Here is a 22357-nt window from a genome sequence, read left to right as displayed (position 1 = left end):
ACACAAAAAAAGACAAAACAATTCTTTAAAGTTTTTAGAGTTACCTTTAGAGGTCACAAGAGGGTGCCATGCTCTCATGCTTGAACAAAGTCTGATACATAATCTGCAAACTCATTCAGTGCACAAACACATAGAGAATATAATTATTTGTTTTCTAGGAAAGCCTAACTGTGATTTTAACTGTTTTCCGGTTAAGATGACGATTAACACAAACTTGGATGGCAGTAATAATTGTGTGAGAAGACCCCTGGAATCTCATTCATTTGTCTGGTTTGATGTGTGCTATAATCTCATTAAAATCACTCAAGAGACACAAAGGCAGTTAATTGCGATTACTCCTCAGACCCCCCCCCCCCCCCCACCACCACCACCACCACCACCACCACACACGCACACACACCTCAGCCCATCACATGCCCTTCTTCAGCAGATAGCACGAGTGCATAAAAAGTCTCAAGTGCACAGGGAAGAGGAAGCAGCATAGGAAAAGGACATAGCAGCTCAACACACAGTAACAACACTACAATTTCGTTTTTGGCCATCTGCTAGGGCATTGGACGAGGTAAGCTTTCAAAGGTTTTCTGTAAAATGTCATCATTGGTCACTCTCTGAATCTCAGCAATGAAAATTGACATACATTTTTAAACGAGAAACACTTAATTGCTCCTTAAGTACCACATGAATCGTGTGGGAGATCGATGATGGAAATTGATCACTCTTTGTTTCTGTGATAAAGAGCCAAGGGGGAATCTAACCTTGAGTAGGTGGACTTATCAGCAGCGCCTTCTTTGGACCTTGCTCCCACGCATATGCGGAGAGGCTGTGGCACTACTTTGATCACATGCAAAGACTAAGTCGCCTCTTCTACTCCTGAAAGGTAACAGAGCTTCTCATCAAGCAATGCATAACGACACCTTCTCTCCTAGGACTCTTTTCTGCTCTTCATTTGTTATTGTTGAAAGAATGCTTGTGGAGACAAAGAGAGCAACATAATTGTAAAGAGGCGTGTTTTGACAATGTGCTTACTTTCGCAATCTTCATCTATTCAGGGACTGCAAATACTAAGAACAAGAACAATATTTTAGATCGCAAGGTGAAGAACAGTCTGACTCGTCATCAAGCTCCATTTGTAGTTCCTGTTGCTGTTGATAATGAACTTTGGAAAACATGTGAGTAGTCAGCATGCTGACACTGTGAAAAGTGTTTGCGGTCTGAAAAGAACACCGTCTGCAGATGAAACCTCTGACCAAAAAAACAAGCAAAGCCGTTTGCGGTCTCCACGGTAATGGCATCCCTCACGTGAACTTGGGTTTTTTTCACAGATGGCAGGAGACCATCTCAGATAGCCGCAGACATTTCAGAGAGCCATTCGGCTTGGGCGTGTTCAGATCCTAAAAGGACGGCCGGATAAAAAATAAAAAAAGTGCCCGAGACAAACATGGACAAGATGACGTTTAGTCCGCTTCAAACAGAAGACAACTCCAATAACCGCCCCCCGTCTGCCAAGACCAAAGAACCCCAGGAGTCCATGAAACTGAAAAAGGAGATCACTCTTCTCAATGGGGTTTGCTTGATCGTGGGCAACATGATCGGCTCGGGCATCTTCGTGTCGCCCAAGGGCGTCCTCATCCACAGCGCCTCCTATGGCCTGTCACTGGTGGTGTGGACGGTCGGTGGCATCTTCTCCATCTTCGGGGCGCTGTGCTACGCGGAGCTGGGGACCACCATCACCAAATCAGGGGCCTCCTACGCATACATCCTGGAGGCTTTTGGGGGCTTCATGGCCTTCATCCGCCTGTGGACGTCGCTGCTCATCATTGAACCGACCAGCCAGGCCGTCATCGCCATCACCTTCTCCAACTACATGGTGCAGCCAATCTTCCCCACCTGCATAGCGCCGTACGTGGCCAACCGGCTGCTGGCGGCTGCTTGCATATGTAAGTAGAACCCCGTCCACCCCGTTACACAGAAGTGAAACCGCATTGGGAGAAGGAAGTCTGCTGCGGGACTTTATGTTCCTGTTTAACAATCCTGGCACAAGTCACGCTCTTTACTTTTTTTGCCGTGGAAACAGCAAGAAACTCTTCCTTGGTGTACAGATGACCTTTCCAAGGCGACAGAAAAGAGCAGCGCTGACAAACTGAGCAAAGTATTAAGAAGCACCCACGTGACATGCTCGCTAAGCAAAAAAACGTGCCGATGCTTGGGCAACCGGCGTTCTCGACAAACCGAGGCCCTGACGCAAAACCAGAACTTGGAGAAGTCTCACAAATAAGCCTTCATATGCCATTACCTGGCAAGGAGCAGCACTTGTGCATCCTTAAACCGTTTTTTTTATCACAATCCCTGTCACACACACACTCTTGTACACACACACACACACACACTGATAAGAATAGCTGATAGCCGCAAGTTAAAGTCCTTTTTGAGATGAGACTCTGACCCCAAGTCATACGAACTGGAAAACAGTCTTGCCTTCAAAGAAGGTTTAGCTTTAAAATGTTTATGGGGAACTGAAAACAACAGTTTTTATGCTCAAGGGCGCCCCTCTCAGGCGTGACCCAAATGATGTGAAGTTGCATTGCTAAACGGCAGTGGCAGTGCAACATCAAATGATTGCTTGAGGTACATTTTGGTGGGATTCTAATGGCCACTTTGTCCTCGTCATTTTTAGGTCAAATACATGGAGGGCTTTCCCAGAATGAACCCTAATATAATCATGGGCTGGATGGGGAAAATGTCCCAAAAGGACACAGGAAGTCTGCCATTTTGATTAGCAGCAGCCATTTTAATCCACCACTAGACCACTTCAAGCAGTGCTTGTGGGTGGAGCCTGGTGTGCTGGTAGAAATGTTGACATGTTGACATGCTCCGGACACTCACTTCATTTTGCCCATCTGGCTCACTTTGCAAATGTGTTAGTAGTAAAAGGGCCAGAACTTTATTACGAAGACACCATAATGTCCAATTCTCCTCCAAAGTCCTAAAAAACAATCCGAAGTAACAGAGCAGCTTCCCAGCAGCGTGTGAGGGACCAGGCCGCGTCTCCCATCCTCTGAAATGCAATCCGAGCACCTTCTTTCTTTTCTCTAGCAACACGCCTCGGCTTGTGTCGCTCCTCTCGGACGACCTTGGCATGCCGCTTGTTGACTTTAAGCCTCCTTCCTGCCGAGTTCCAACTTATTTTGATCCGGGAGCTGTCAATATGCTGGAAGATGATCTTGTTGGTGGCCAGTGTGGAGCAAAGGGGCACACGAGTGTGTTTTGGTCTCTCGGGAGGGTGACCCAAGGACAGGGAGAGAAAGGGAGAACAACAAGGTGTTTGAATACATGTTCTGCGCTCTGCTGTTTCCTGTGCGCTCTGGTCAGCGGCACTGCTTCCTATGACACGGAAGCGCAGAGCAAACGTCAGCAAGCATAGAGCTTGGTGAGGGATTTGCATGCGTGTTATCACAATGTGTTGAAAAAAAATTTTTTTTGTGTCCCTGCAGGTTTGTTAACCTTCGTCAACTGCGCCTATGTGAAATGGGGGACCAGGGTGCAGGACTTCTTCACCTACGTCAAAGTCATCGCACTCATTGCGGTTATAATCACGGGTCTGGTCAAGATCATCCAAGGTTCTTAGTAGATGAATGACACTCAGTCGTGCTTATTGATCAATCAACATGGTGGTCATCAAGCCTGTTTTTGTGCGCTTTTGTGCTTTCCGCTAGGTCACACGCAGAACTTTGAGGGCCTCTTCGATGGGTCGTCTCAGGATCCCGGAGACATCGCTTTGGCTCTTTACTCGGCTTTGTTCTCCTACTCTGGATGGGACACCCTCAACTTTGTCACTGAGGAGATCAAGAACCCGGAAAGGTACTTGTAGAAATATATGAATATCAACATTGTTAAATAGAACAGTTGATGAGAGATTTGAAAAAGATGGACAGGCAGGCAGAGAAAAGTCACGTGGTTGGAGGAAGATTTTCTGGAGATGTTTACAGAGGGATTAATATGGTGGATATGACTTTGGTAGCACAGTAGACCTGTTACGTGTCATCCACATAATAAAAGTGAAAATGTTGCAGACAAGGACCTTGGGGAACGCCAGGGGGGATTTGAAATGAACTAAACTTGTACGCGTTCATAAGAAGATCGGCCAAAAACACATTAAATGACCGAGGATCTGTGCTGCTGGCTTGCAGGAATCTGCCACTGGCCATCGCCATTTCCATGCCCATCGTAACAATCATCTACATTTTGACTAACGTGGCCTACTATGCCATCCTGCCCATGAACGCCATCTTGGACAGCGATGCTGTCGCTGTGGTGAGTGAAGAATCTCCGTCTTTGCACAATGACCTTGGTCATCATCATCATCATCGTCATGGCTGTGTACCGTGTCCGCCAACAGACATTCGCAGACCAGGTGTTTGGCGTGATGAACTGGACCATTCCCTTGGCGGTGGCTCTGTCCTGCTTCGGAGGACTAAACGCTTCCATCCTGGCGTCCTCCAGGTGAGTGGCAATACGCAGCTCACCGTCCCGCCGTCCATTCCTGTGCTCAACATTCCCTTTTTGTTGTCTTGCGAAGGCTGTTCTTCGTGGGCTCCAGAGAGGGCCACCTGCCGGACTACTTGTGTATGATCCATGTGCACCGCTACACGCCCATCCCGGCGCTGCTCTTCAACGTTCGTCACCTCCACCATACCTTTGCCCATCATTTCTGCATTCAAGCATTTCTCAGCTTCTCTTCCTCCTCTTCTGCCTACAGGGCATTATGGCTCTCATCTACTTGTGTGTGGAGGATGTCTTCAGGCTCATCAACTACTACAGCTTCAGCTACTGGTTCTTTGTGGGCCTTTCCATTCTGGGACAACTGTACCTGCGCTGGAAGCAGCCAGACAGGAAGAGGCCGTTGAAGGTAGGAAGCAGTTCTAAGATTGTCCCAAAGTCTTTCCCATCTCTTAACTGTCGTTCTCTTGCAGCTCAGCCTCGTCTATCCCATCATTTTCTGCCTCCTCACCGTCTTCCTGGTGGTGGTGCCCCTGTACAGTGACACCGTCAACTCCTTGATTGGCATCGGCATTGCACTGTCCGGTGTGCCCGTTTACTTCCTCTGCTGCTACACTCCTGCCCACAAGAGGCCAGTGTGGTTACGCCGCGTCATTGGTAAGTAAATACTACCACAAACATGAAATATCTCAAATATCAGCATGCCCAAATGGCAGATATATCCTGTCTGAAACCAGACATCCTTTTTACGTACAAAGTTACCCCCTTTCACAATTTGATATGCTTCTAACCCAGCTGCTATTATGTGTCCATGTTTTTCAGCTCAGTCCGGGGTACTCATCCAGAAGGTGTGCTTTTCGGTTCTAACAGAAATGGACGTTGAGCATGATGACTGAATACTCACGCACCAACACAAATGCACAAGCGCACACACCTCTTCGAGTGAAATTTTTATGTGTGATATCACATGACTTGAGATCTATTTTTAAATTAACTGCTTCTTTGAGATGACACCATTATTGTGTATCACTCCAACCATTGTTCTTTATTTGTCTCTTCAATGTTGAGAGTGCTGGTGGAGCTATTTATAATAAAACGATGAGAAAGGATTTGTGTCACGTGTTTTTCCATTTTAATGTGAATATAATTCAAACACTGTGACAACATTTATTAATAAATATGTACAGTAAACACTTCATTCCAAGACGTCCTTCCACGGCCTCCTCTTGCTTGTGGCATCCTTAGCTTTGGCGGATGGCACAGGGTGCAGAGGATTGTGGGTAAATGTCTGCCTCAATGGACCTGAGAAGGAAAGAAAAAGAATTAAAGAACAAAAGCCTTTAGCAAGAAGGGAAACATCTTTAGGGCTGATTGATTATGGCCAAAATTATAATTCATTATATCAGAGAAACATCTGTATTTTTATTGTATTAGTTTTAAACAAACAATATGAATGCCGTTTTTAAAGCAATGTGAAACTTAGAATAAGAATAAATAAAAAATAAATAAAAATGCAAAAATTTAAAATATTACCCAGGGCTAAATGAATAAACATGCTATTACAAAATGCAGTCAAAAAGTAAAGACAAAGAATGTTGTTCCTTTTGAGGCACAAGCTCCTCACTGTGATTCTCCTGATCTCTCACCCACTATCAATGACAAATCAAGCTCACTCATCCCGACGAAAAAAGGACATTTGTCGACAGAATGATTTGTTTTTGTCTCAGCTGCTTCTGCACCAGAGACAAATCGGTGACTCCAGCTGCTGCTTTTATGTGTATTACAATATTGTATTTATTTTTATGTGCAAAGTGCAAATGAAAAGATCTCAGGCTGACATCTGATTACATAAACTGTAGTGCCTTTCAAAACACCCAAGAAAGTGTACACAGTATAATTAATGTACTATATACATGTGTAACTTCAGAAGCTGCTTCAGTCTATCCTCCATGTGTTTTTTTGCACAAAAACCTTTGGATTCGATAAAGCTCATCTTGCTTTTGGAAAATGAACAGCAATAGAGAGGAAATGCATATGGCAAGGACACGGAACAATTAAATGCTCTTCCACTAGATGGCACAATTAACTTATGTATCCAACTGTTAACGTCCACAAAACGAAGTCAAGGCACACACATGCAAAGACTAAGTCAATAGTAAATAAATCGAGTTTTGAGTGCACCACTATTTCAGGATAGTATATAATTTTTGTGTTCTTTTGTGCCGTTTCTTGGCTCAATAAAAGCTTGTGAAATGGCACAGCCAGGCAAGATCCACAAATTGTGTCGAGTAAAAAGTATATCTACTTCCTGTTTCTTCATGAATCGATCTTTTCCTTTTCAGATAATACAAGCATTTTTATACTGAACAAACAGGCTTGTCTATTATCCATTTCTTTTCCTGGTGCATGTCAAGACAGTATGAGGGCATGGAGCACTTACCTTTGGCAGCGAGGTCCAGGTGATTTTTGATGCGTCTCTCTCGCTCTTGCATCTGCTGAGCCAGCTGTGCGTTCTTCCATCCTGGAGGGCACAGGGAAAATGTTTAAAAGGCCCGACATCAACGATGGCAAATTTTTTTTTTATTTAACATCACATAATTTCACTCATTTATTAATTTACATGCTTGTGCTGAAAAAAGGAGAAAGACATCTTACATGTCCCATTTTGATCATTTCCTTGTTTTGGTTTAAAGTATGAGTCAGCTCATAACATTGAGGCCTGAGCTTAGTTGTGGAAGTAAATAAGGTACTAAGTCAAGCTAGGGTCCCATTTGAACTCACCTTTCCTCATGTTGGCGATGATGCCGTCGTTTTGAGGCAGGTCCGAGGCCGGGTGATTGATCCTCTTCGGGATGCACAACTTCTCTCGGACAAGCGGGTGTTTGAGCAGCGCCACTTGAGCCAAGGAGAAGCAGTTGGAGGTGAGCCAGTAGGTGAACACGGCCTGAGAACACAGCGGAGGGCACGCTGTTCATTTACCGCCCGGGTGCAAGGACAAGAAAGGCGACGACGATGACCTCACCGTGGGGAAGTTGATGGTGAGGGGGAGGATGACAAACGGCATGATCCGGAACACGGTCTTCATGGCGCGCAGGTTGGGGTTGTCCACGCCCGACTCGGCGCCCAGCTAAGCGCAACAGAGCAGGTGCTGACGGTTTGGAGGTTACAGCAAGAAATGAGGATACACATCGAGGACTCGCACCTCCAGGATGAAGAACATGGTTCCCGTGACAGCCAGGGGCAGGATATAGAAAGGATCTGCCATAGTCAGATCCGGAAACCACAGCGCGCCTCCCGCCTGCATGCTAGGCACCGGCAAGTACGACATCTGCCTCAGCGCCATGAAGAAGGAGATGAAGATGGGTGCCTTGGGGGGGCGAACAAAAGTCAGCGAGACAGAAAAAAATAAACATCTCCAGATGGTGGCAAATACAAAGATTTCAAGGCAGACACTAACCTGCACCACAGGAACCAGGAAGCCGCGGAAGGGGTTGACGTCATGCTTCTTCTGAAACAAGGTGAAGTCAGAGTAGGCTTTGGAGACTGCGAAGAACCAGCATGGATGTCAGCGAGCGCAAACACAAGCAAAGCGAACCAGATGGGAGCGGAGCGCCGCCACGTTTACATTCAAACTTGTTCCCGCTATGTTTGGCTTCTGTCATCTTGTCGCTTAGTCGGGTCATCTCGGGCATGACGTTGTTGAGTTTGGCTGCCTCCCGCTGGCCTTTCACGATGACGGGAAAGACAGCCAGGCGAGCCACCACCGTCCCTGGCGACAAACAAAAAAATAGTCCACCTTGGTTTAATCACGGAACCTTGACAGGGTTTTACCTACTGTGTGACTGCAGTCCTTGTTACCCGCCAATGGATAATTTTCCAAGTCTTGAAGGGCCTGGCTACCAGCTATACTAAGTTTCTATTTGTATCTGCTTACTCCCAACAAGCTTGTCTGCTGTCTGAGATCTTCCAGTAGGACCCTACTTCCAGTTCCTAGGGCCCGACTGTAGCCTCTACTGTCAGGGCCCAGAGGCTCCGGAACTTTCCTCCGGGAAATTTTTACGGCTCTTCTTAAAACTCATTTTTATCATCATAAACTCATTTTATCATCATAACATGGTTATTTTAAAAATTCACACGGCTCAGTTGATATTGGTAGTAAAAGTTATTTCTTGTTGCTGTGGTTGCTTACCGAAAACAATGGCTGCCCACCAGGGCAGCCCCATGTCCATGTGCACGAACTCCAACAGATTCTGGATGACACCCACCGGTGTGTGGGCAGCCAAGCCCAGCTCGGCCAGGCGGGCCTCTGGATCGGCAGCCCGCAGGACCTCTGCCGTGTCCGCCGCCGCCTGCGTCAATAACGGGGCGGGGTCATTTACCGTCACCACAGGAACGGGCCCAAGCGGGACCTGGAAGCACCGATCACGTGTAAGATGACACTTTAGCCAGGTTATCCCAATTTAAGATGTCGTTCTATCCACCTGTTCGGGGGTCGTTCGCTGAAGGACGGCAGTGCTGTTGGCCGCCACCAGGGGGCCGGCCTCACTCAGTACCTGGATTCGACAAAAACTAAGATTTTCCCTCAAAAATTTGGGTGGCTTCTGAGTACTTGTGTGTGCGTAAGTTTACAAACTGACCTGGGAGCTGTTGTGTCTCACGGCCACCCAGAGCAGCTTCTCATGGCGCCGCCTGCACAAAAGAGATTTGTCGCCGCCGGCCCAACTGTTCAAATCAAAGGCCGTGTGCACAAGAGACCTCTGGAGCCAGCGCTAGTTTGGTGGGGGAAGGAGCAACAGGGTAAGGTAAGCAGGATTGAGGTCAGTGTTTTTCAAACTTTTTCAGAAAACTGGCACAAAATGAATACAAATTATATGTGAAAACTCCTGATAATGTAGATGCTTGGCAGGGAAGATAAAAGAAGGGCGGGCACACTCAATTTGGCGAGTCCCAGTCTGAGCAGAAGGGCTACAACTAACAATTTTTTGAATAATGGATGTTTAATTTGTTGATTGGGGATGATGGATCTGATCTTAAAAAACATGATTTCCATCCATTTTGAAAAATCCATTTATTGTTTTTTTTAGTTTTTTTAATTCTCAATCACACAAACATCCCATTGTGCGATACACATAATTTGCATTTTGCACCAACGTCTATACTGGATGAAACTACAAAACTGTGGCCGGAGAAAGTTATTATGATGAGTTGATGATTATATTGATGAGTGATCAGAAATTAAACTGGGAATGCCAGCATTTGATACATAAGAGTATTGGTCCGTTTAGCAATGTTATAACGTGATAGATAGATACGACATTAAAATGTGAAATGTATCACGTTATTATAACGCACTATTACATTAGACGTGAAATTTACAACACAACTACTGAATTTTTTCTTTCCTGATGTGTGACAGCAAAACACTTCCTTGACTTAAAGTTGGCTGTGCCTCAAACTCCAATATGGTTAAACTTACGTCAGGTGCGCAAGAAACGTTAGGATTTCACATGCAAAATCTGCTCGAGCTTCTATCCTTGTATAAGTAACCCATCCTATGCAAGCTAATGCAAAGTGTGGTACTGTCTGATGGATGTTCTTGTCAAAGTCACAGTCAGCCTGACGGACAGACGATAATGCTAGCCGGCTAGCCGACTACAATGACCGCTTCGGCTATCTTCCCTTTCCGGGAATGAAACGACATTAAGAAGAAGAACGAGGCAAACATACGTGCTTCCAAATGCCAGACTGAGGTTGCCTGCCTGCACTGGGTTTCGCACTTTGTGTGAGAATGACACGTCCAACGAGACAAGCCGGAGTCAGGCTGTTCCTCATGGCTGCCATCTTGCTGCAGGAAATGATAAAACTACGGAAGCCGGGAAGAAATTAAAAATGCCATCTTTATTAAACCGCCACGCGATTAACATACAGCAAACGATAAGAAAGACAAGTAAATGGATTTTAAATAATAATATTAAACAAAGAGCAAACAGTTTTAACCTTGTTCTTGTTAAAAAAATAAAAGCCAAACGGATGTTTGCACCGGAAGTACTCCCGACGTCACCTTGTAGCGGAAGTGACTCTTGTCTCAAGTTCCATCCATCCAAAGTTGTCAGTGGTTATTTGCTTTTAAGTTCGTCGGACCGACGGCCTGAGCGTTGTCGATTAGACATGAAGCCGCCGCCTCGCACGCGAAACAAATCGGTTCGGAACCTGAGCCCGAACTCTGAGCCTGCCCAAACCAGGCGAGTCTGCAATTGGCCCCGAAAGGAGCTGAGGATGCTACTGAACGCTCTGAGGAGGCAGAGCTCCTTGAAGAGGCAGAGCTCCTTGAAGAGGCAGAGTTCCCGCGGCGGCGGCGGCTCGCCGGGGAACGTCGACTATAATCTGCTCAAGCAGGATGTGCCCTCTCGCTCAGTTTGCGAGGTTCGTTATGCTCCAATCGTATGTTGTTACGACAAAACAGCACTTGTCGCGTGAAACATTCCCCTGTGCGCTCTTTTGCCAATCATCCACCCTCGTCCCCTAATCGCTGTGTCGAGATTTTTGGTCAGGCCATTAAAAATAGTTTTGGAACACTGCTCGGGTGCCGGTAATTGACGTCTTTCTGTTGCATAATTACAACGTCGGTGGACAAACTTTGCGCTACAGTACTTGTTTTAATAATTATGGGCGCCACTGCTGACTAGCAGTTCAACTAGGAACCGCAGAGCAAACCACAAACAAGTGAGGGTGAATGCAAATCCTAAGGGAAGAAGTGCAACAAAAAATAGTGTAGCTGTCTTTCAATGTCTGACATCCATACATATACGCCGGTGCTCTTGTTTAATGCTTTGCAAGTGTCCCAACACTGCTTCGGTCTTTGTAGATCCAGTCTGTGGTGGAACGCGTCCAGAACAAGGTGATCTCCGGTGCCATCTTGCAGCTAAAAACCAGGACGTCGACAGAGATGAAGGCGCTGGCGCCCATCCAGCTGTGGACCCGTTTGGCCCAGGCCGTGTCTGGGAGCTTCGACGCTCCGCTCTCCAAGGCTTTCTCTCAGGTGCAGCAGAACAAATGACAATCAGATAAATGTCCATGTTGCTGACCAAAGTTTTCTTGCCGGCAGATGTGGACCGTGGCATCCACGGAGCCTGACACCCTCAAGAACTGCCAACCGCCGCAGCTCGACGCAGCACAGAGCGAACCCATGCCGGCCCAAGGTATGGACCGGGATGCGGATGGGGACTGGGACCAAATGTCTTGTTACGTTTGGCTCTTGTTGTTTGTCCAGTAGCCCGCGCGGTGGTCCCAGCTGAGCAGCCAAGCCTTTCAGGTACGACCGCCTCTGAAAACTTCACGGTGGACTTTGAGAAGATCTACAACTACCTAGGTGGCATCCACAAGCCGAAGAACAAGTGTGAGCTCACAGCCATGGGTGAGTGTGGCCTATCGGCCCATTTTTCAATATAAGAGGCTGAGCTGTTAGAGGATCTAGTTTGTTTGCATTATTTTATTTGTTTTGTTTCCCTTTGTGCCAAAACAGGTACTGAGATTCATTTTGACTTTGGTACTTAAGTCCATTTCAGTCTGTACTTTTACTTAAGTAAAGGAGTTAAACTTTTACCAGTCTTTTTCTACACAAGTATCTTTACCAAGTGAGTTCTTCTGCCGCTTCTGTCCTGTCTCGTTACTTAGAGAGCGCTGTGTTCTTGGACCTGGTGATGTCTCTCCCGGAGGAACTGGGCTTCCTCCGCTGCCAAAGCTTGCACAGACATCTCATTCAAGTAAAGTCACTCCCATTACAAGGAGAAAACCCGCATTGGGAGCACAAATCACTAATGTGGACTAATTACAGCCTTCCTTTCCGTCTTGCAGGCGCACCAGAACTTGTCCGAAGCAAAGGACTCTGAGACGGCCCAAAAAGAGCTGACGGAGCTGGAGAGGCAGCAGCGAGGAAGCGATCAGGAGCCTCAGCGGAACGACGTCGACACTGCTGCTGCAGAGCAAACATCGGGGGGCAGCGAACCTGCGTGGACGGGACTGTGCCCGCCCCTTAACCCTTTCATGATTCCACTGGAGCTGCTGAAGAGAAGATAGGACTTCACATTGCTTTTTACGCTCGCAACGTCTTTGTTGCATTTGTACATGTGGTGTTATTTCAAGTGTTGTATTGCTGTTGTTTCTCAATTAAAGCGATGTACTCAAACGGGTGATCTTTTCCTGATGGTGGTGGTTTTGAGTGTGACAAAATATCAATATCGTGATAAATCTTACTGCCATCATATCAGATAAAGATGTTGGCTAGAACAACGCCAAGAACACAACTGATGGTTCTCAGTAAATGCCCGACATTGTCAAAATTGAATAATGCCACAAAAAAGGGATATAACTAGCACTAAGCCAAACAAACATGATACTATATGCTGGGGAACGCTACCCTTTTTTTTTTAAACTTAAAACAATACACTGAGATTGGAGTGTATTGATTATGGCACTCATGCAGTGTTGCATGCAAAATACTAATGTGGCCTTATTAGGCGTGGAACACTTTTACAGCTTTGACTTTTGGACCATCACAAAAGAAGGTTGTGTAAACTTGCAGTCACTCATTTCCCTCTATTTGACAGATTTGACTCTTTGATTTGACTTCCTCATTGGGCAACATGTTTCGCTTGTGAAATTTGATCAGAACATAACAGTAGGCGTCATTTTACAAATGATGCATTGAAAAGCCACAGGTTAGTCTTTTACCACTTGTCATAAAATGCTGGCTGAGTGGTGCTTCCTGCTGTCCAGGTGTGAGAGGGCAGAGTGCAAACGGCGTGGCGATGCCCTCCTCCATACAAGACTTATGTTCAGCCTTATCTTCTTTATCAGTGACGCTGCTTTTTCCACATCTTAACTGTGGGTGGAGGACAAAGCAAATGTCCTGAGACATCTTGCCAAAGTTCACTCAACTCACATCGTATGTCATTCATCAGTGCTGACCGCCATGTAAAGTACTCATGGCGTCGTCTTCTATCGTGATTCTAGCTGCCCTACTCGTCGGCCTGTCTTCTACAAATGGTAAGTTTTAGGTCGCGTTTTTTCTGTCGTTCATTCTTTTCAATTGAGCGTCAAACACGAGAAAGTACAAGGCTGTTTTCGGGCTGCAAATATGAGAGATTCTCACATAATTCTGTACGTATTACATGTATGCAATGCAATTGATATTTGGGGGCTCTTTAGGAACTTGAATCTTAAATGAGCATTTTAAAATTAATGTAGACATGCTAATATTGTCTTTTTGAGATAATGCGCATGCTCTATTCGCATTATATAGGACTTGAGATCATATGAGGGTCATGTATCTAACAAAGCCCTTTGACTTACTGTTTGACTTACTGTCGTGCATCCAATATGTTCCAAGAATATTTCAGGGGATTCTCCTTCATTGCCAATGACGCCTCATATAAAGCGGCAATTTTTAACGCAGTAACTAAAAGATGGCAGAATTATGGAACAGTACAAAATGTGGAGTATCCATTTGACTTTATTCAATACTTCAATGTTTTTTGGTATGTATGTGTTTAATGTGCGGCTTCCAACTAATTTTCTCATCTATTATGACACCCCAAAATTTATTTTCTTGAACCTTGTCAATCTACACCCCATCAATCATTATTTGTATTTGTACATTTGTTCGTCAATTCCCAAACAACATGAAGTTTGTTTCTGTCAAACCAGATTCTCATTTTTTTCCCACTCCTTCAGTGATTTCATTCAATAACTCATTAAAATGTTCCCTCGAACAAAAAATATTGGTGTCATCCTCAAACAAAACCAGTTTCAGAACATCTGATACCTTACAATTGTCATTGATATACAAAATAGACAATTTGGGGCTCAAAACAGACCCTTGGGGCACACCACATACAATATCCAAGTAGAATGAAGATAGATCACCGAGCTTCACATACTGTTCTCTTATGTAAAGAGCTCTTAATCCAGTCTGACACAATACCTCTAATGCCATATCGTTCCAGTTTTTTTATTAATATATCATGGTTAATTTTGTCAAAAGCTTTCTTAAAATCAATAAATATTCCAATAGAATACTTTCGCTGATCAATCGCACTTGTTATTTCTTCAATCGCTTCTGTTATTGCCAGTGATGTTGATCTGCCCGCTCTGAAACCATACTGGCCGTCAGAGTAATTTCTGCTTTTCTATAAATGCATCAAAACGATTATTAAACAGTTTTTCTAGCATTTTTGAAAGTTGGGGAAGTAATGAAATAGGTCTGCAATTAGTGAGGTGATGTTTGTTCCCAGTTTTGTACAGTGGAATGACTTCGGCGCTGACTGAGACGAGCCAGACCACCGACCAACCCAGTCCGACGCCGACCGAGACGGGCCAGACCACCGAACAACCCAGTTCGGCACCAACCGAGACGGGCCAGACCACCGAACAAGCAAGCCCCTCACCGACCGAGATGGGCCAGACCACCGAACAAGCAAGCCCGGCGCCGACCGAGACGGGCCAGACCACTGAACAAGCAAGCCTCTCGCCGACTGAGACGGGCCAGACCACCGACCAACCTAGTCCGCCACCAACCGAGACGAGCCAGACCACCGAACAAGCAAGCCCCTCACCGACCGAGACGGGCCAGACCACCGAACAAGCAAGCCCGGCACCGACCGATACCACCTACCAACCCAGTCCGGCGCCGACCGAGACTGGCCAGACCACCGAACAAGCCAGTCCGGTGCCAACCGAGACGGGCCAGACCACCGACCAACCTAGTCCGCCACCAACCGAGACGGGCCAGACCACCGACCAACCTAGTCCGCCACCAACCGAGACGGGCCAGACCACCGAACAAGCAAGCCCGGCGCCGACCGAGACGGGCCAGACCACTGAACAAGCAAGCCCCTCGCCAACTGAGACGGGCCAGACCACCGACCAACCTAGTCCGGCGCCGACCGAGACGGGCCAGACCACCGACCAACCTAGTCCGCCACCAACCGAGACGGGCCAGACCACCGAACAAGCAAGCCCGACGCCGACCGAGACGGGCCAGACCACTGAACAAGCAAGCCCCTCGCCAACTGAGACGGGCCAGACCACCGACCAACCTAGTCCGCCACCGACCGAGATGGGCCAGACCACCGAACAAGCAAGCCCGGCACCGACCGATACCACCTACCAACCCAGTCCGGCGCCGACCGAGACTGGCCAGACCACCGAACAAGCCAGTCCGGTGCCAACCGAGACGGGCCAGACCACCGACCAACCTAGTCCGCCACCAACCGAGACGGGCCAGACCACCGACCAACCTAGTCCGCCACCAACCGAGACGGGCCAGACCACCGAACAAGCAAGCCCGGCGCCGACCGAGACGGGCCAGACCACTGAACAAGCAAGCCCCTCGCCAACTGAGACGGGCCAGACCACCGACCAACCTAGTCCGGCGCCGACCGAGACGGGCCAGACCACCGACCAACCTAGTCCGCCACCAACCGAGACGGGCCAGACCACCGAACAAGCAAGCCCGACGCCGACCGAGACGGGCCAGACCACTGAACAAGCAAGCCCCTCGCCAACTGAGACGGGCCAGACCACCGACCAACCTAGTCCGCCACCAACCGAGACGGGCCAGACCACCGAACAAGCAAGCCTGGCACCGACCGAGCCTACCTACCAACCCAGTCCGGCGCCGACCGAGACTGGCCAAACCACCGAACAAGCAAGCCTGGCTCCGACCGAGACTACCTACCAACCCAGTCCGGCGCCGACCGAGACGGGCCAGACCACCGAACAACCTAGTCTGGCGCCGACCGAGACGGGCCAGACCACCGAACAGGCAAGTCCGGCGCCCACCGAGACGGGACCGACCACAGAACAAGCAAGCCCGGCACCGACCGAGACGGGCCAGACCACCGAACAAGCAAGCCCGGCACCGACCGAGACAGGCCAAACCACCGAACAACCTAGTCTGGCGCCGACCGAGACGGGCCAGACCACCGAACAGGCAAGTCCGGCGCCGACCGAGACGGGCCAGACCACCGAACAGGCAAGCCCGGCACCGACCGAGACAGGCCAGACCACCGAACAGGCAAGTCCGGCGCCGACCGAGACGGGCCAGACCACCGAACAAGCAAGCCCGGCACCGACCGAGACAGGCCAGACCACCGAACAACCTAGTCTGGCGCCGACCGAGACGGGCCAGACCACCGAACAGGCAAGTCCGGCGCCGACCGAGACGGGCCAGACCACCGAACAAGCAAGCCCGGCACCGACCGAGACAGGCCAGACCACCGAACAGGCAAGTCCGGCGCCGACCGAGACGGGCCAGACCACCGAACAAGCAAGCCCGGCACCAACCGAGACGGGCCAGACCACTGAACAAGCAAGCCCCTCCCCGACTGAGACGGGCCAGACCACCGACCAACCTAGTCCGCCACCAACCGAGACGAGCCAGACCACCGAACAAGCAAGCCCCTCACCGACCGAGACGGGCCAGACCACCGAACAAGCAAGCCCGGCACCGACCGATACCACCTACCAACCCAGTCCGGCGCCGACCGAGACTGGCCAGACCACCGAACAAGCCAGTCCGGTGCCGACCGAGACGGGCCAGACCACCGACCAACCTAGTCCGCCACCAACCGAGACGGGCCAGACCACCGACCAACCTAGTCCGCCACCAACCGAGACGGGCCAGACCACCGAACAAGCAAGCCCGGCGCCGACCGAGACGGGCCAGACCACTGAACAAGCAAGCCCCTCGCCAACTGAGACGGGCCAGACCACCGACCAACCTAGTCCGGCGCCGACCGAGACGGGCCAGACCACCGACCAACCTAGTCCGCCACCAACCGAGACGGGCCAGACCACCGAACAAGCAAGCCCGACGCCGACCGAGACGGGCCAGACCACTGAACAAGCAAGCCCCTCGCCAACTGAGACGGGCCAGACCACCGACCAACCTAGTCCGCCACCAACCGAGACGGGCCAGACCACCGAACAAGCAAGCCTGGCACCGACCGAGACTACCTACCAACCCAGTCCGGCGCCGACCGAGACTGGCCAAACCACCGAACAAGCAAGCCCGACGCCGACTGAGACGGGCCAGACCACCGACCAACCTAGTCCGGCGCCGACCGAGACTGGCCAGACCACCGATTTAGCCAGTCCGGCGCCGACCGAGACGGGCCAGACCACCGAACAAGCCAGTCCGGCGCCAACCGAGACGGGCCAGACCACAGAACAAGCAAGCCCGGCAACGACTGATCCAGAACCAACGATAGAACCCCTCGAGTGCCGAAACGGAGGAACGTTTGATGGAAAGATCTGCATTTGTACCACAGAGTTCGATGGAGACATTTGCCAGTCCTTGAAAGATATTGTGGAATTGGGTATGTGTTATCCGGTCAACATGCTTCAGTATTTTAAAGGCTTTGCCCTGATTGTGATGTCAATGAACTGCAGAGGAAATCGAGCGGTTGGTGAAAATTGACGTGGTGATCGACCAGGAATACAAGCCCGGGTACAATGACACCAACTCAGAGGAATACAACATCTTTGTTCGCGAATTTAAAATGAGGGTGAACATACCTTTTACTCCATAAGAATGTGTAAATATTATAACATATTAACACAAGTTACACAGACATTGTTACTCTTGCTTAGAGTTGAACAAAGTGCATTTGTCACAGTAATCATATTCCTTCGTACTCACATCTAGTGAAGTCAAAAGTTTCTGAAGATCAGTGTTTGTTTTATGGAGGTGGTTCTATGATTTGTGACGGTTATATGATTTGTTACTCTTTCAGATGGGCGAATTTTACGAAGGGGAACTAAACAATTTTGAGAAAGTGGTGGTGAACACTGTTAGGTAATGCCAGTCCAAGCAAATGTTTAGACGTCTAGCGGTCAGGTCAATGAATATAAACGCTTCTCCTTGTTCCTCTTAGCCAAGCAGCCTCACGTGTTTTGGTGAGACGCTCGGTCTCTGGAGTGGAGCAGGTAAAGCCAACCAATTATCTTTCAGCTTGGCTATCACATCGGCCTTGGTAGATAAGAACAGTCATTCAGCATTATCTTTATTACAGAGGAGATTAGCTGCTGACGCTACGACTGCCCGCAAAGACACGCCAAATCCACGAGGGTGACAGACATTGGAAAAATATACACACACACATACAGAATTGAGGGGAAATTATCTTAATTGTTAAAATGTTTTCTGTCCTGCATTGCGTTTCAGCGTCAACGTCGGCCACGATGTGGTTTTGTTGATCCCAAATAAAGTCAACAATGGACAAGAATATGAGGCTGAAGTGGCCGCTCTCAAAGGGGCTTTGGAAGCGTTGGTTGATTTAAACTGCACAACAGGTGGGCTGTTAAACCGTGAATGATCTACAATGAATTTATACAGTAATACAGTGAATTTATTCTCAAGAAATGAAATGCACACATTGGACAAATGCAATACCATATAATAAAAGCACTTCACTTTTCAGATTGTCCCTACAATTTGACAACGAAGCCTAATTTGGGTACTGCTCCAGTGAATTTGAAGAGTAAGTATATTTCAGTCAATGGCAAGGGTGAAGCATGGCAGTGATCGGCCCTTTGTTTCTCCCTCCAGCCCTCTGCGCGTCGCGCATTAAGGATCCCGACTTGGCCAGGTACTACAGGGCTGTGACCAACCCTGGCACTAATGTCCTGGAGTGTGTCACTCCATGCCAAACTCTTTATGGTAAAGACACGCTCAAGTGCTTTAACGACGGCAAGTGCAGAGTATTCAGAGATGTCGGCGCCGTTTGCGAGTCAGTCCTTCGCCTTTCATTTGTCTTCATTGTAGACGCTCACGCATCACTGCCACTCAGTTGCTCTTCACGCATGTTTTCAGATGTAAATATTTGAAAAGCACGTGGTACTTAGGCGAAGACTGCAGCTTTCCCATCCAAACAACGGCCTTCTACGCCGGTTTGTCGGTGACTTTGGCTTGTCTCCTGGCAACCGTGGCAGGCTTGACTGCGTACATGATCATCAACAAGAAAGAGCAAATGAGGTAAGGTGGCGCAAAACCACTACAACGCTATTATTGTGTGAAGCCTTCACGAGTTATTCTGTGCCCATTTTTATTTTGTCCTAATACCTCCTAAGATTTCCTAAGTGGTTTCAACCGTTCCAGTCATCAAAACATTTCAGCTCATTACAGCCATCTGGGAAAGCATCTTTTTAATACATTCCCCAATTTCCCCAATTTTTTTCAGTACTGTATTGCACATTTTCCAAGATGAAAATCCCAAATTAATTCAAAATGTTTGCTAAATTTTTGATCTAATCCTTCCACATCATTCCAACTTCAAAATGTTAAGCTCATTCAGTACATTTCCACTTTCTCAGGTAGTTATTTTCTTGTATGTTAGCATATGCACTGTTAGCATTTGAGCAATTCTCATTAGAACTAGTAGAAAGATGTAAAATCATCAATCATACTGATTATAGCAAAAGCCGTAATATTTGGATGATTTCCCCTGCTCGGATTCTGCTTTCCCCCTAATTTTACGGCATTTCATTTCAGCATCAGCAATTCAGCATTCACACGCAATTTCTAAAAAAAATCGACTTTTTAGTTTCTGCACACTACTTTTAGACTTCCGTATCTCCATATTTGTCTGTTTTCAGTTGAGTTAAGCATGCGTGTCAGATTTCAAACTGTGCTAATCACCACCTCCAGGAAAAAAGACATGAAAAAGAAGTTGGTCAACAATTGGCTGAACGACGAAGTTGAGTGGTCCCGATCCAACAAATTCGCGACTGGCACGTTCAATGCTGGTAAGCAAGTCCTTTTATGTCATGTTAAGCAACAACGCATCGCGATTGTACATGAGCTAGATGTTGCAGCGACAACAACAAAAGCAACTCCGCAAATCTTTTGTACTCACTCTTTAATGTTGCTGGAACAGCTAAGAGGCTTTTTGTGCTGTGCTCAGATGGCTTTTGTCACTCCCAGCTCAAGTTCACTGCAAGACTGACACACAGAGCAAAAGAGAATTTAACAATGTCAATTAAAACTGCAAAATGGCAACACCTAAAAGTATTTCCAAACACAACAGCTAACTAACCACATTCAGAAGCAAAGCTGAGTAGGAAAAGTTAAAAGCTTAACTAAATTACTAAAACATTGACAACATATAAACACATCAATTAACAGAAGCCTAAAAGTTGGTTTCTAATATTACGACAAGATTGTACTGTGGAATTGATTTAAAAAAAGATTGAAAAAAGCCTTAATCAAAGGGTTAGGTATAGGAAAAAAGCAACGTTTTTAACCTGAATGTGAAATCCTTTTCACTAATGGCAATTTCACATCTGTTGGTAGCTTATTCCATTTGTGTGCAGCATAACAGCTAAATGCCACTTCACCATGTTTGGTTTGAACTCTGGGCTCCACTAATTCACTGGTTCTCAGCCATGGTCCCCGAGTACCCCTATCCAGCCTGGTTTCCATGTCTCTCCAGCCAACACAGCTGAGGATCGTTATCAGGCTTCATGCAAAGCTTGCTGATTAGCTGATCGTTTGAAACACCTGAGTTGCTTGTGGGAGACATGGAAAACAGGCTGGATAGGGGTAGTCGAGGACCGCGGTTGAGACCCACTGCACTAATTGACCCAAGTCTGCAGACCACAAAGCCCCACTAGGTTTATATTCAATGAGCATTTTTTAACGTATTCAGAACCCAAAGCATTCAGTGATTTAAGTGATGTCTTCTATTAGCTTAATGCTAACATACGTATAATGCAAGATCGCCAAATAACAGAGGTATACTGTAGTGTACATCCAATGAGCATGCTTGTTTCAGGACACCTGAACCCGTCGTTCTCCTATGATGCGCCGCCACGGCAGCAACCAACCCCGACGCGACAACACACCGACTTCAGACAGTCGGCCCGGTCCAGCCCGACCTTGAGCATGTACAGGATGGACGGAGCCGCCTACAGGAACGACCGCAACGGGTTCCCTTCCTCCGATCAAGAGGTCAGTCAGACAACATATCCATTGGTCCGCCGGTTCCGCAACTGCTTGTGAGACATGCGTATGTTGTGTGCTCACCTCGCAGATGAGGATCAACAGGCCACAGATCAGGACATCGTGGGATGCCTGACCGCTGACGCCCTTTCAAAAACAAGCACCTTAACGACACATCGGCAACAAGACACTAACAACACTTTTCTTCTCAGGAAGCTAATTTATTGTATCGCTTTTCTTATGTGTTTGCTGGGAAATTATTTTATTTTGTCTGCGAAAGCACTGATTAGCCATTTAAGGAGTAGTAAAGTATGGGATTATTGCTTTGTACCCGGTTTGTTGATTTATTTTATTTGGTCGAGATCATGTGCAAATGACAATCAGCGAACCCCCTCACCATGCTGGCATGTTTCGTTTTTAATCAAGTCACGTTGCTTCATTTCTGTGCAGAATGCTTGCAAATGTGCTGGCCACCCATCTGCACACATTATTAATACATTTAATTATCAGCGCTTCTGGTGAGTACGGTGTGTTATTATTTTTTATATATACGTTTTTTGATGCTTTTGTGATGTTATTAGATAAACATTGTCTATCATCATGTAAATCATTTGTCTAGTCGCCAACTTTTCTCTTCACGTCAGATTTTCATAAAGGCATCACTTGAACTGGGTGCAGGATTTCTTTTTCTTCCTCTTGGTGTCATTTCAGATTTACGCTTCGTCAAAAGCTGTTATGAGCCTGAGCTATGGTTGCCCATAAGAGATAAAAACAAAAACAAAAAAAACACCCAGGGCAACAACATGGCAAAAACTGTGAGGGCTGCGCTGGTATTAAACTTTGATGTCAAGTATCATC

The 22357-nt window shown here is 47.4% G+C and overlaps 3 protein-coding genes across 4 annotated transcripts; 2 read left to right on the top strand and 1 right to left on the bottom strand.

The window, feature by feature from the left end:
* The first annotated feature begins 426 nt into the window (after positions 1–426).
* On the top strand, positions 427–5606 carry slc7a7 (solute carrier family 7 member 7). Its single transcript, XM_086059238.1, has 12 exons — positions 427–562; positions 737–877; positions 1050–1169; positions 1323–1937; positions 3492–3617; positions 3714–3858; positions 4188–4311; positions 4397–4500; positions 4577–4673; positions 4757–4906; positions 4971–5154; positions 5320–5606. The coding sequence occupies exons 4-12, from the start codon at positions 1439–1441 to the stop codon at positions 5391–5393; spliced, it is 1503 nt and encodes a 500-aa protein (XP_085915364.1). The 5' UTR covers positions 427–562; positions 737–877; positions 1050–1169; positions 1323–1438; the 3' UTR covers positions 5394–5606.
* On the bottom strand, positions 5607–10380 carry oxa1l (OXA1L mitochondrial inner membrane protein). The gene is made up of 11 exons (XM_086059239.1): positions 10225–10380; positions 9135–9266; positions 8979–9050; positions 8687–8906; positions 8123–8266; positions 7955–8040; positions 7700–7864; positions 7520–7624; positions 7279–7441; positions 6938–7018; positions 5607–5799 (listed from the first exon to the last, which is right to left on the bottom strand). The coding sequence occupies exons 1-11, from the start codon at positions 10336–10338 to the stop codon at positions 5693–5695; spliced, it is 1389 nt and encodes a 462-aa protein (XP_085915365.1). The 5' UTR covers positions 10339–10380; the 3' UTR covers positions 5607–5692.
* A 173-nt stretch (positions 10381–10553) lies between these two features.
* On the top strand, positions 10554–12686 carry snapc2 (small nuclear RNA activating complex, polypeptide 2). 2 transcript variants are annotated; one of them, XM_086059241.1, is made up of 6 exons: positions 10554–10920; positions 11363–11536; positions 11603–11696; positions 11771–11911; positions 12172–12260; positions 12352–12686. In XM_086059241.1, exons 1-6 carry the CDS (start codon positions 10666–10668, stop codon positions 12571–12573), a joined length of 975 nt encoding a protein of 324 aa, XP_085915367.1. In that variant the 5' UTR covers positions 10554–10665; the 3' UTR covers positions 12574–12686. The 2 variants fall into 2 exon arrangements, with proteins under 2 accessions (XP_085915367.1, XP_085915366.1); XM_086059240.1 differs by having other exon boundaries at positions 11768–11911.
* The last annotated feature ends 9671 nt before the right edge of the window (positions 12687–22357 follow it).

The sequence above is a fragment of the Leptonotus elevatus genome, chromosome 17, assembly GCF_054856555.1.
Source record: "Leptonotus elevatus isolate MCC_2025b chromosome 17, RoL_Lele_1.0, whole genome shotgun sequence".
Classification (NCBI taxonomy): Eukaryota; Metazoa; Chordata; class Actinopteri; order Syngnathiformes; family Syngnathidae; genus Leptonotus; species Leptonotus elevatus.
This window is presented reverse-complemented; position numbering and strand designations above follow the sequence as displayed.